A 14421-nucleotide genomic window follows, 5' to 3' on the forward strand; every position below is an offset into this window, starting at 1 on the left:
GACGGCTACAGGCACCAGACTGGGCTCAGCCTGGAGACATCCTCACTGCTGGAATTCCTCACAGGCACACCAAAGCCTCTGCCACACTGGCACCACAGGGGGATGTGCTCAACACAGACCTTTTCCGTGCCAGCTCCATGGTTTGGAAGCACTGTTAAAAGTGGCACTTTTAATTTTTTCTAGCGTTTACCTAACTCAGTATTTGATGCAGTGTTTCAGTATGTAGCAAAAATCACTGTTTTTATTGCTCCTGAAAACACTGCAGAAAATGTTAGCAGTAATAAAGGGCAAGTAGGGCCTAGTTATGGAGACCACAATGTCTTCGCAGTTACCCAAGACAAATGTTTACCCAGGTCAAGGTTGAAGAGCTGGAGAGAAACGTGGGAAACTGAGCAGCCTCTATTCATGTTTTTGTCATTAAATACAAAGCATTGTTTTCCTCCTCAAGTGTTTGGTACTTCTCACAAAATAGCTGCACTAGAAGAGAGGTCAAATGTAGAAAGATTTTCCTGTCATCACAAATCTGGAACAGAGAATACTTACACAAAAATCAATTTACTTGACCTACACTGTTCAATTTTTCTGCTAATACTGCTGGAGATTTATGTCTGGTTAAAACTGTTCCCTTCTGCAATTCAGCGTCTCTCCCACTGGATTTTGCAGAAAGGTCACAGTCCCGAGTTCATGATTTTATACTTTGCTGCCACAGAGACAAACAGCAACACAAATTCAGCACAAGTTCGCTGCAGGATAAATGACAGCAAGAACCACATTGTTGGGGGAAACATATTTAATGCACACAAATGCATGCACCACAAAATACTGTGCAGAAGAAGACGTAAGAAGAAAAATAAGGGCAGGGAATCCCTTTCCCCATGCTACAAACGTCCCCTTCCTGAAAACCCAAGTTGCCAGCTCAATCGTGGGATACACAATCTTACTTTTGACAGTTACTTTTAAGCTAGACCATAGCAAATGGGAAGAGTAACCACTTCTGACATAGTTAGTGGCATGTTTCCCCTACAGTTTTGATTTCTGTTGCAGAAATTCCCTTTCCTTAAACCTCTGCAAGAGCTCCAACACCTCTTGTGTTAGATGCAGACAAAATCAAAATCCTCAGTATAAAACCCCCAAGCAAGGAAACACAAGTCAGACCACGAGGCTCACCAAGGACAGGTAAACTCAAGCAACCTGCCCATCACACATATAAAGTAGCACACTCACAAACATGCATTTTTTACTTTTTGGCTAAAAGGTGTAGACAACTGAAAACAGACAAATAAATAGAATGAATAACAATACAGAAAAACCCAAGCCTGACAGGACATTGAGCTAAACACAACAGAGAAAGCCCCTTTAACAAGGTCCTGATGCTGCAGTAATGGCCCTACAGCCCTCCCCTACAGAAAGCCCAAGCTGACTTGACCTTTTCGTTGCATGTAAGTATAATCACAAATCATCTGTTTAGTAATAACATTCTACTCTTCTCAGTTTATATTCAGGGGATGAAGTAATGGTGCCTTAAGCAGAAATCTTAAAAGGACTCTGTTCCAACCAGCTCCCATTGATCATCTGGGCCTAAAAAACATAAGTTCGTACTTGGAAGATTCCAGTGGGCAAGGAACCAAATGTTCTCCTGCCGTCACCCACCCACTACATCCATCCTTCTTGATCCTCCCTTGTTCAGAGCAACCTGAAAAACAGGTGCCTCTTCCACCCTCCCAAAGGCACACCAATCCAACTGGTCTGTCACCAATACATTGCTGGAATACTCGCCTCCAGGTGCAGAGGTGCAATTGGAATTTCTCCTCAGCCCTCCTGGCCCCCTGTGAAGATCAAGATGCAGTACCCAGGACTGCCCTCCCAGCACAAGGCCAAGGGGACACCTGAACAAGCAGTACCCATGGGCAGGGCTGCCATGGCCCAGGCAGAGCAATCCCTACTTGCCTGCAGGAGGAGTGAACGAGCTGCCTTTTACTGAGTGCTCCTAGAGAACACTCCGGGCACTTCACTGCACAGCCCAGGCACTTCCCAGAGCAAGGCACAGAGGTGAGGAGCTATCTAGCAGCTCCTTATCTTTTCTGTGGGAATAACGTGCAACACAAAGCACTTGAGAGCTTGAGTGTGACCACCCACCGTAAAAAAGGAGCTGATCGTTTCAAGTGGTTGCCACTGGCTGAGCAGACAGAGTGTTCTTTCCTCAAGCTCAACAGCTGCCCTGACCTGTGTGTTTTTCAAGTCTTTCCTGAGATGCTGAGAGTTTTTGCCCACCACACATGGTGAAGCTGACACCCCTCAGCATGGGAAGTACAGACCTGCCTGTGCTCAGCCATAAGGAAAGGCCTACAAATACCAGGGAAGAAAAAAAAAACACAAGAAGAGAACTGACTTTGCTTTTCTGCCAAAAAATCAGGAGGGAAAAAGAAAAAAAAATAGACAGGAAGTCTCTTTTTTCCTTTTTCTTTTTTTAAGCTGTGTACAATATCAAAGAACACAGAGAACCAAAGTCATTCTGAACACGAGACAAAAGGAATGAGAGAATAGCAGGCAGTTTGTTGCAGCACAACTATCAGCTACAAAGCACCACTTGTTATCTGTGTGCTAAAAATACTGTGATGATTAACAGCAAGGACCAAGGAAAAAACAAATAATAGAAGAATAAATGATGTAATGATGTTAAAAAAAAGAAAGCATGTGACATTTCAACATTTACAATAGGATCTGAACAGACTTCAGTTGTCTGTAGCATCACCCATGTTTGAGGTATCCTGAAGAACTGTACAGAGGGTGGGTTGGGTTGGTACTACTGTGACCGAAGGCAAATGGAACAGACATTAGTCACTATGAACAGCACACAAATATTACAGCTGGTTTTCAGTATGGAAAAAAACTCTGCAAGTCTACACAGCCAACACCACTGGATACTGAATTCCTCTTTTGAATATGATGGCGAGCACAGCATAAGGACACTGGTGATGGACAATTTTTCGTGCTGAGGCTATGAGCTCAAATTCTTCCTCGATGTCTGCCGTGCTGGCTGGCTCCTTGGCAGCCCTTGGGGACACTTCCCTAGGGACAGTTGTGAGGAACATTGGAGAGCCTGTCTGTGCTTGGGAAGTTCCAGGCAGGCTGACTGCGGGTGGGGCTGGCACCTTTTAACAGGGTAAAAGAGAATTTCTGTCCCTTTCAGGTCACTAAGTTCTTTAATTATGGCAAAGGCTTACACAGGCATGCCTGAGCAGGAGGAGGGGATGGACACAGGCCTGGGTTGCCATGGTACCACTGGGGTGACCCGGGAAAGTCTCATTTGAACACCACATCAACTGGCAAGGCAGCACCAGCCCAGACCCCAGCTCCTGCAATTGGAGATGAAGCAGGGACAGTCACCTGTGACACTTCCTTTGCTGAGCAGCTGGCAGAGACTGACTTGTATGATGGCCCTTCTTACACCATGAAGGGTAGAGACACACACAAACCCAGGGCTTTTACAGCCTGTTTGTACCTCTTGCCACGTGCCCTGCTCTGGCTCCAGCATAGAGAAGGGACAGTCCCACACCTCTCCCTGAACAGAGGCAGACCTCCCAGCCTCTTTCCTGTACCACATCAGAAGCAACCTGGTCACACTCACAGCAGCACAGTACAGGCAAAGGATGTATATCCTTCCTTGAGCCCTTTTTCTGGACCTCTGAGGCCTTCCAGGCCAAGCAGAGCATGAGGATCCAAAGGGCAGCCAGCACAGGGGGTGTCCATGTATGTCCCTGTGTGTCCCCATGGCAGCAGGGGACAGCCCCAGCCCAGTCACCTGCCCCATGGAACCACCCACTGCTGTGCCCTCCATTAACAAGATAAAGGCAAGGATGGGTCACACCAAAACCTGCAGAAGCTCTGGATCACACACTGACAATTTAAGGCAGCTGAAAGTACAGAGACAACCCTACACCCACAGTCAGTACTCAGATCTGAGCAATATCTGCATGGACAAATTTCTGTCTGTGATCATCATCCTGCACAAGGCCGTGATGTGGCAGTAAACACAAGAATACTCTGTTTAGGGAGTGGCTGAAGAGTCTTACATGTTTGTAATCATTAATTGAAAGGTTTTCACCAGTTAAGGACTGTCTTAAAATGTGAGCAAGAAATTATGTCTGAATCTGTTTCACAGAGATTTACAGAGTAATTACTACATGCACAAATCCATGAGCTTTAGAAGTTATGCTGGACAAAGGCAAGAGGAGCAAGACAAGGAGGAAGCATTGACGGTCGTGTCCTACTAGTGCACAGAAAATCTTCTAACAAAGCAACTGGGTTAACAAGCTATGAACCAAGTTGTCTTGCTTTACTGACTTTAAAAGTATTTTCTGCAGACATTTATTAGATATGCCAATCCTCTACTTAGAGATTGCATTTAAAGAACAATTAATGATAAAAGGTTTTTAAATTAGATTAAAATTAATCAAAAGAAATGCAGGGGGTGAAGAGGTAGTTTATTGCTTGCATTTTAGATGAATGCACCTCTTTTTACCAGGGCAAAAAATTAATCAAAAAAATAAGGATAAATTTGGCAAAATTTAAATTATTTCACCTGATTTTCTCTCTTAGTGTCTAAACAAAGAGTCTATTAATCCCTGTGGTGTACAGGATATTCCAATGTGTCCGTCTAGTTTTACATACATTTAACAAGTTTCTGTTTGGACATTGCCTTGGCATGAGACTAAAAACGACCAGAAATGATTCGCCTCCATGTAGACAGTAATGCTCAGCAATAATGGTCTCTCATTTACTTTGGAAAAGCATCTGAAACTCTAATGACAGCTCTCCCCCTGGCAAATGGTGCAAACACAGCAAATTGCTTAGGGAAAAAACCATTTAATCAGTGTTTTACTGGTTTTCATCTTGAAGAAAGCAATACATGATCCACATAAAAAGGTTAAGATAAACTATTACAAATTACTGGATGATTAGCCCAGCATAGGCCAAATTTTTTAGGCAATCAAAGTCTGTGACTTAATGCCACTGCTCTACAAGGGACGAGCCTGGAACTTGTAGAAGCAGAACTAAGAGCCACTTGTGAGAGCACAACAGGAGGGTCACACCATGAGGATCCAGCCTCCCTGCCCAGCATGCATCCAAAGGAACTGCAACTTTGAGCCGAGCTGTGAACTGCATTCCTCTGCCCTTGTGCAGCCACATCTTCAGCCACCTGAGCGCCAGGGACTTGTCTCCCAGCTGTCACTTTCTCCATCACAAACCCGTCTGCTCTTGCACAGTTGAGTTCCCATACTCATGGACTGGACTGCAGGCTGGAAACCGTAGTCCTGGTCTTGTGTGGGCAAAAATCTTGTGTGGGGAATACTCACGGATTTAGAGCTAGACACACACAGACAGTTTGCAGGAGTAGAGCCTGTGTTAGAATGCAGTTAGAGACACATCAAATCCCTTAGTACAATCAGCAAGTTAAAGCTCCTGATGGACATCCCATTCACAGAAGCTGTAGGATGATGTTATGATGCTCCTGGCTCACGATGCACATTAATGAGGAACCAAGCAGAGGGTCTGTGCTGTGTTTCTGAGAGGTATCATTCTCACCTTTAACACAACCAAGTCTGGGAGCACAGGCTGCTCTCAGGAGCAGTCCAGGATCTCTGCTGAATGCTGAAAGCTCCATCCAAAGCCCTAACAGGTATCCCAAACCCAGCCCTTCAGTAGCCATTTCAGCCTGGGCACAAGAGAAGAGTGGAGGAGCAATGGCAGGACTGCCTTGCTGAGGAGGCAGAGCAAATTTCTGCACATCTGCCATCCTAGTTTATTACTTTACTTAGCACATGGAGACCTTAGAAGGGAATGAGAACCCCATGTCTTATTCCCCTCTTAAATTTCTAAAATCTCTGTGAATCAATCAAAGGAGGAAAAAAGACTGAAAAGAAAGTAACTAGTTTAAGAAAACAGCTGAAAGCCAACAGGTAAGTCCAGCTTACTTCACCTATCCCACATAAAGCTGCTTAACTCCTCTCCCATTGCAATCTGATTATCAGCTTGGGCAGAGCAGAGTGGCTGGAGCCTGTGACAAGCCTGCAGTGAGACAGCTGATACTACCACAGCCAGAGAACCCCTCCAGCCCAGGGAAGTGTTTCACTTTGCTGTGTTTCAGGGACCCCCAGGTTTATGGGGTGGTTTTCCAGCTTGTCACTGCTGAAAAAACACCTTTGCAAGAGATGGAAATGAAAGAAGCAGCTCTTAGTAGCAGTAGTTGACCCTGCAGGAAAAGAGCAGCGGCTGTCACACACATGGATGGTACAGCAGGGACAGTATCTCAGAGTGTTTGGTGGCTATAGGACATAACAAAAGGCTGAACATCACTTGCAGAGTCTCTCTGCCTGAGAGCAGCTCTGGAGACCACACCATCCCTATGTTTCTGTACCTGTTCCATGTTCCATACAGGCTTCATTTTTTTTTCTTTTTTTTTTAATGCAGAGGAAGTACTTTAATCATAAAACCTGTTTTCACTTGCCTCGCTGAAAACCTGCTGTGTGCTTCCTTCAAACTAGTCAGAGTAGCAATCAGAGGCTGCCAGCACAACAGGCTGGCATGTAAATACAGCTCCAAGCTGTCCCAGGGCAGGGAAGCTCAGGGTCCCAGCTGGGACCATGGCAGAGCCCAGCTCATGCTCCATGGAACAGGCACCAGCAATGCAGACACCACACAGCCCTGCAAGGACTCTGGGGACCCCCCAGCAGCGACCTGGGCTCCCAAGCAAGGACCTCAGGAGTACAAATGCTGTACCTCCAGTAAGAGGCAGTGATTAATCACACAGCTGTATGCCATGGGAATGAAAACGAAAAGCCTTTTATTGGCATCCTCATCATTTAGTGATAATTAGAGCCCAGTGTGCCATAAACTGCCCACAGATTTTATTTTTACAAAGAGGAGGTAAATTCACTGCCCCTTTTACAGATGTCCTAGCATCTCTTCAGTTAGCCCCCAAGTATAAAGGAAATTGGAAATGCAATGGCATAGTTAAATCCAATACAGAATTAAACAACCTTTACCCACTCTGTACTTTTCAGGGAGATGGGAAAGGGAGAGCTGTTAAATTATTTCTGCAGCTTTACTTGGTTAGTCTCCAGCAGCTCTAATCTGTCTCATTTCTGATTTCTCCCAACTGCAGGAGGCACACTGGAACTGCCAGAGAAGATCAGCTCTCCAGCACATTTAGCCCTGAATTCCTGCCTCTGGCAACTGCCTGCCTTCTAACTTGCACTGTGTAAAGCTAACAAGGGTATTTTTCTGAACCAGGATGTCAGCTTGTAGCCTCAACCTTTAAATTTACATCTTGCCCCCATCTTTCCTCCCAAAGATATACATTGTCCCTTACATTCTAGTTATGCTGGTGTACCTTTCACTGGCTTTCCCAGAAACGACACACAAGGAATTTCTTCCCCACCAAGAAAGACGTCATGAGGCAGGTCCCAGGGTTCAGAGGGCTGGGATGTCTTCTAGGAGTTACAGACAGCCACTGAAGAGAGACCCAAAGCACCCTGAAATTACACCTACAGCTGTAATTCTCCAACAAACTCCTGCCCTTGCCCACAGTTTTATTTAAAAGGAGCTTATTACCACATTTCCTTACAAAGCAAACAAGCAGAAATTTCTGATTAAAAAAAATATCTTTAAGCTTGGCAATATCCAAATAAAATCCACTTCTAGTTTTTGTGATAGAGCACCAATTCCACCCCCAAAGTGCCCAAGGCACCTCAGGAGGGCCAGGGACAGGAGCTGGTCTGTTCCCCTGGATGCCTCTGACATTCCTACAGCCACTACACAGACAGCACTGCAAACATGCTGCTGCTGCTTCAGCACACTGAAAGTGAGTGAAGCACACTCATACTGATAATTAGATATCACTAAATACTGATTTTGGGTAGGAAAGAAGCTCAAGACTTCTCAGTTCTAATTTAAAAGCCAATGCAGTAATTTTCTGTCACTTCCCTGTGCTCATTTGACGTGCCAATCACAACAGGTGAGGAACCCCATTTCCATTTTAATGTAATTTCGAATAACAACAGCACATTATTGCTGAAGAGTGATTAGTACCAGCACTTCCATCACAAGCTAAGTAGCACAATATTACTGCTGAAGTTCATCTCTCTACTAAAGCTTGTGGAGTGATCGCTCCTACAGAATCTCTAAAGTTCTTACACTGCATTCAGGGAGGAGAGTGACTCCCTGTACATGCATCATCGTTAGAGCTGAGCAGGTTTATAAAAAAAGCAACCCTTTGTGAATTACTGTATTAGCACACAGGAAAAAGCCAGTCTGCATGGATTCTACTGAAGAAATCAAGTAGTTTCAGTTCCATTAAACTATTATATTCTTGAAATAGTAATTTTATCGTTAAGTCTAATACACTGAGCAATTTACAACAGAACCTGGCTGGGGATGTTTTGTACAATCTTTGAATATTCAGCAGCAATTTGAACCTTGAGCTCCCCCTTGTGTAATGCAACCAAATTACGAATAGAGTAATTGGGGTTTCCTTTACTGCCTTGTCTGGTGGGAGAGTGGATCCAAGAATGCTGGAGCAGACCCTGCCCAGCCCATCCCCACACGAGTGGTTAATATCACACATAGCACCTGACTGGGAAAATGACTAAGGGTAGGTAAGAACAAGGGCTTGTACTTGTGCTCAGCCCACAAAAGTACGAATATTTCGTAATGCTATTGACACATCAAAATGCAGCTGCAGTTTAATGTACGTGATACATGTGACATGCAAAATGCAGGATCCAGATTCACTCTCTTCATGGAGTCCTTCATTTTGACCAAAACACTGTTTGTAACACATTTTTCAATGAATATTTTTCCCTGAATCCACATAATCTGAGGCATATAGTGCTACACAAAAACAGCCTCTGAAAAATCAAGCGTCACCTCCAACCTGAGCCAGTCTAATGTTTTAAAGACAGAGAACACCACAGGCAATAACTATGCAGACAACAAATTAGACTGCTTCAAAGACAGTCTTTCAGGCCAGTCATTCTAAACCCTTATTCGAGATTTATTCTTTTACTCTAAAGTAATAGCTCATCTATGTCTTGGTAAGGAAGATACAGGTTGGTTACATTAGTTCTGTTCCACTGTGGGTAACTAATGCTGACACCTGAGCGCTCCAAGAATTACAATCATCCATTTCACTAACAGCAAAGTGTTTCTTCAAGCAAAGTTCCCTGTTTGAAATATTTCTGTTTTTCTCATAAGGAAAATCTGTGCCTGTAACTGAGTTTAGCTTATAAACCACATACAAATAAAAACCACTTAAAGGTGACACTGCTTAAAAACCAAACTAATGCACATATAAAATACATCTTAAAAATGTGTTTCAAGAACTTTCCTTGCACCAGAGATTACATCAAGATGAAATGCTGCTCACCTTACAACCAAGGAGGAATTACACTTTAGCAATTGCATTTATACTGAAATGTGGAAGAGCTGTGTTTATTAGAAGTCTGTGGTCTGATGTTTTGCTGGGCCTTCAAGCACAGCTCTGCACGGGGCTGCTGTAAAGCTGCTTTTCCTGAGATTAATTCTACTCTCCTGCCCTGCTTTCTGAAGCAGGGGCTCTCAGCATAAAGGCAAGGAGTTGATATGAGTAGCCTTCATATACCCTCCTAGGTTTTGAGTGAGTTTTTTCGTTTTGTTTTAATAATTCCACCAATTTTCCCATCATTTTCTGTGACAATGATTTTGTATTTTTTCCCAGACACAGGTACTGATTTGCACTGGGCTGCATGCAGATCCCCATGGAATGTGCACTAATTAAGCAGCTTCATTAGATGAGGATTCCTCATTTCTAGTTTGGGGTTTTTTGGTGATCTTTCAGGCAGCCTTAATCCAGTGGATATGGGCAATATGGATTTAATAATCACACATGGTTTTACTCAGAATGTTGCCTGGCACTACGTCAAATGCCTTACATAAATCTAAATGTATTAACAGAGTTAACTTTATCAAACTTTGTGAATGCCAACAAAAATCCAGCATCAAGATTGTCTCATAAGATCCTGTTTAGAAACCAGTGCTCCCTGGAATTATGTTTCCACCTCTGGGTCCCATATGATCCTTCCTAACTGCAATTATCAACTGCTTGGAACAACCCACTCAGTGATTCTGGAACAGTGACATGCCATGAGCTTTTCTTCCCAGGTTTTCCAAGCAGTGTTTGACAAGTGAAACCATTTCTGTGACCTTACAAACAGAATTTGACTACACAGGCTGCACAGGGGCAGCCCCTGGAGAGACACAGCACTCACCAGGGTTAGACCTGCTCCACCCTTCAACAGTTACATTTGTACTTCAAGCCTAAGCTGTGCATGTGGTGGCACATTTTGTGTATAGAAACAAAGGAGAGAGTAAAAGCAACCACTTCTCGTGGCAATCAAAGGCTGCCCTGTACTTGCAGGAATTGGGTTCCCTTCTACCCATCTTTTACACCCTCAGCAAATCAAAGCAACCTCTGTCAGGATCATATCTACTGCACATGAAACTGCTGTTTCCCTTTTTTCTTGTAAAACAAATTTGTTGCATTTCTTCCAAATAATGTAATTCTAGCCTAATTCTGCTACTATAAAAATTCGGATATTCAGGCTTGCATTGACATCAGGAGGGCACCTGGCTAAACCTGATTGATTTTACCTTTTTCTCTACTCTTCCCTGGGATGTGTGTACCTGAGCCTCTTGTCCTTAGTGGGGAAATAGCTGAAATTTGAATGTTTCTGTGTTCCCACAAGCTGTCTCCAGGAAAGATCAGGACCAGGCAACCCTCCATTCCTAAGCATGACCATTCTTTGGGTGCTGTGGTCAGCACTGCAAAAATAGTTCAATGACACTCACTGCTACAAGTTTCAAGAAACCTGATGAGTGTGCAGATTTAAATATTTAAATATAACCAGCACACTCCTCCCTCCTCTTACCCCTTAACCATCATAAGGAAGAATGTCTTAGCTCCCACGTGCCACAACTTTTCCCACAGCTCATCTGCCTTTGCAACTGGAGTCTGTCAATCACTGCTTAGAGCAATAAAAGATCAGGAGGATATATTTTGAAAATTTTAGAATACTTAGATTTAAAAAAAAAAAAAAACCTTCTCCTTACTTATTTTCCATAGCAAAGTAGAGACAGAGAAGAAAAAAAATAGAAGTGCTTGCATAACCAGAGGAAAAAAAAAGTTAGATAAAATATTTTTTTACATCTTCTGTCCTCTCTCTTGTTCAATGCTAAATGAAAAATAAACCCCCAAAACCTTGTCATGAAGAACTCCAAAACTGGGGGGTTTTTTTGCCGTTGTTGTTGATTGGGCTTGCATATCTGTGAATTAAAAAGAACCACCATTTTGGGAGCACGTTTATCTCTTCTCTTGAAGATGTATGCTAGTTTTCAGACATCTGTTTCTTGATAAAAAAAGAAAAATACATGATCAAGTGCCCTTGCTTTCTAAAAAGACCACAGCAAAAGGCTGACCATTAGATGACCTGGACACACAAACTTAAATTAAACTTGTGAAACTTCAGCTCAAGAGTGTGTGTTTCTGGGAGATAAACATGTAATACGTTATAACAAATCAAAGTTAATCTATTGTTATCTCTCTCTTATTTCATCAGCTCTTTGGATTAGACTACACAGCTTCACTACTATGCACTAGGAATTGAGTAGATGGAAAAATCTTTTTTATTATTCTTACTTTAAAGAATACATTTTTCAAAGCCTGATTATAAATCCTTGGCTGGCAGGAATTACTACCATAAGTATTGTGTAAGAAATATATTCTCAGCACAATGCAAAAGGCTTTCATGGTGGATCTGAGGAAAGTAATGAAAATTAACATTAAACCTGAAACTGGGCAGACATTGCACCTTTCCACACCAAGTCTAATAGCTTACCTTCATATTTGCATACTGGCCCCTTTTTGATATTTTTAAGCTACAGAGCAGGTGCATTTAGACATTTTTAATGCATCTGCATATTTCTGCCTGTCATTGCACTGTAGTGCCTTAAGTCTGAAAAGGAAAATGGCACCAACACTACATCAAATCACTGCCTGTGGAACATATAGTGACTATGCCTCCCTCCTGTATCAGAAAACAAGTTTAAATAGCACCTGTAGTTTACCTGTCCCAAAACAGTGCCCCACACCTTGTGGGTGAAACAGTGCAGGTGGGCACAGCTGCCTGCCTGTGTGTAGGGGATGCTCCCCTCCACTCACCACTTCCCACAAGACTCTGTTATGACCAGGAAAGATCGAACTGCACACGGTGTGGGGCCTGTCCAACACCTCTGGCAGACTTTAGCAGCCCCCAACAAGGCAGTGATTGACCATCCCACAGTTCAGGGAAGTGGGGAACAGAGATAACCCCACAGACCAGCTCTGTGTGCATGCACAGCCCATGCTGCTGGGAACAGGCACGCAGGAGTGTCTCAGTGGTGTCACTTTATGTCCTGCTGCTCTACACTGGGCACTGGTAAAGCCACACTTAGCACAAACTGACCAAAGAGTTACAGAAACAGTGGATTAAAAGGACCAAGACCACTAGGAAACGGACACCAAATGGAAGTTTTTGCTTTCATTTACTAATTTTCTTCAGCCTTCTCTCCTATTGTTCTTGGCCCTTTTATGAGCTCCTCTGGACTGCTACTTTTTGTGCTATCTGCTGATAATTGCAGGCAGTGATGAAGTGGACAAGTGCTAGCAACTGGTCTTGCTGGCTCAATAATGCAATCTCACATATGGACGAACCCTAAAAAGCAATCTATCAAAAGAAGAATAAGCCTCCCCTTTGTCCCAGGGGCAGAGACAAGGTTTTATTAAAAAAGAAGGAGGGGGTTATGGGTGAATGTCTTTGTTGAGAATTTTTACAATTATATTTTAGTTTTCCTCTCAACACTGAATTGCCACTTGCTCCCACATCTCCTGGGTGTTTTGCCTGTGTAAAACAACAAAATGCCAACAGGCCAGTTTTAATATAAAAGGCAGATCAAATAAAGAACGACCCTTAGGCTGTAACCTATGCAACAATCATTAAGCAATTTCAGGCTATTCTAAAAGCAGCTTTTCCACTGAAAAAATGTCCAATGAACTCTCAAGTATATCCTCCAATCTTGCTGAACTCATCAAGTTTAGTAGGAAACCACCACACACTAAATAGCATATATACAGCATTACCACTGTAATAGCATTAAATTCTCTGGATCTTGGACATATATTCTGCATGTAGTATATTATATCCAGTGCATTTAATGCTCTCTTAGCAACTAAACAATCTCTCTTCACCAAGAGATCACTCAGATTCCTAATAACAGACAAAACCCCAGATACCCATGGGAGAGCATAATTCACAACCAACCAGTGCATCTCTGACCTCTCACCCCTTACGAGGGATCTTCAAAAACAGTTCTAAAACACCTTGGAACTAAAATTCGTAACTCTGCTGGACATTAAAGAACCCAAATAAATCAGTCTCAATTTATACACATTGGTTCCACAGAATGTTCTATTTCCCCATCTTCACAAGCTGCACGACCTGTCTCCTCTTTTCTCTCTGCCTCTGGAACTCCCCACAGGCAACAACCCCCTCCTCCACCTGCCTCCATCTCAGAGCTACAACCTTCCTCCCAGCAGTTCAGCTGATTTACATGACAGAGTGATTGTGTATGACATTCTGGGCCTTTGCCCTGTTTAAGGCAGTCACCCTGGAGCAGCAGACATTGCCCATCAAACTACTCCACATAATAATGCCTTCATCCCAGCAGACCAAATGGAGCCATCTTGCACCGTGTTCCTTTGTTTCTTTCTTCCTGGTTACTCACGTGTGCAGACCCTTTTCTAATGAGGTCTGGGCTCCCAGCAGATAAAACACAGCCTTGTCTCCTCCATGTCTCAAAGCCAGATGCAACACAGCAAGTGAGAGTGACCACGAGGGAGCTCAGTTTGAGACACATTCTACTGAAGTCATCAAGTTGCATTTGGGGCCATTTTAAATTTCCATCAGCTCCCTATGACCCTGAGCAGCTTTTCCCACTTTCAGGGTTACCCCCTGGAACGAGTTAGTTGACCTCTCTCATCCTACCTTACTTCCCTGAAAACAACTTCTCCTTGTCCTGTCTTGCCCACACTGCCTAAGTGCTGACCAACAGAGCAGGACAGTTCTGCATCAGAAACATGAGCAGCACCTGCCTTTCCACACCTGCATCAGCAACCACTAGCAAAGAACAATTACTGTTCAAAAGAACCTCCTCAGATTGCTGCTAATGACCCCATTGATTGCAGTCTCAGAGTGCTTGTTTTAATTTACAGGATAAGCCACTGTTCTTATGGGCCCGGTTCCACCAGGCATTTCAGCAAAGTCTTGTGGACAAAACCCACCTGAGTAA

The 14421-nt window shown here is 43.5% G+C and overlaps 1 protein-coding gene across 17 annotated transcripts in view; it reads right to left on the minus strand.

Annotated features, from left to right (window-relative positions):
- The window catches only part of LOC138114469 (glypican-5-like), a 391856-nt gene that overhangs the window by 157376 nt on the left and 220059 nt on the right, over positions 1-14421 (minus strand). The window contains exon 7 of one of the 17 annotated variants that reach the window (XM_069023926.1): positions 4912-5367. The exons of 14 other annotated variants lie outside the window; for them this stretch is intronic. In XM_069023926.1, coding sequence (XP_068880027.1) covers positions 5193-5367 — 175 coding nt within the window. In that variant the 3' untranslated portion in view covers positions 4912-5192. Of the gene's footprint in view, positions 1-4911; positions 5368-7001; positions 7536-14421 lie in introns of those variants that run through there. 2 more of the 17 variants (XM_069023929.1, XM_069023925.1) reach the window with 2 other exon arrangements.

The sequence above is a fragment of the Aphelocoma coerulescens genome, chromosome 9 (assembly GCF_041296385.1).
Source record: "Aphelocoma coerulescens isolate FSJ_1873_10779 chromosome 9, UR_Acoe_1.0, whole genome shotgun sequence".
Classification (NCBI taxonomy): Eukaryota; Metazoa; Chordata; class Aves; order Passeriformes; family Corvidae; genus Aphelocoma; species Aphelocoma coerulescens.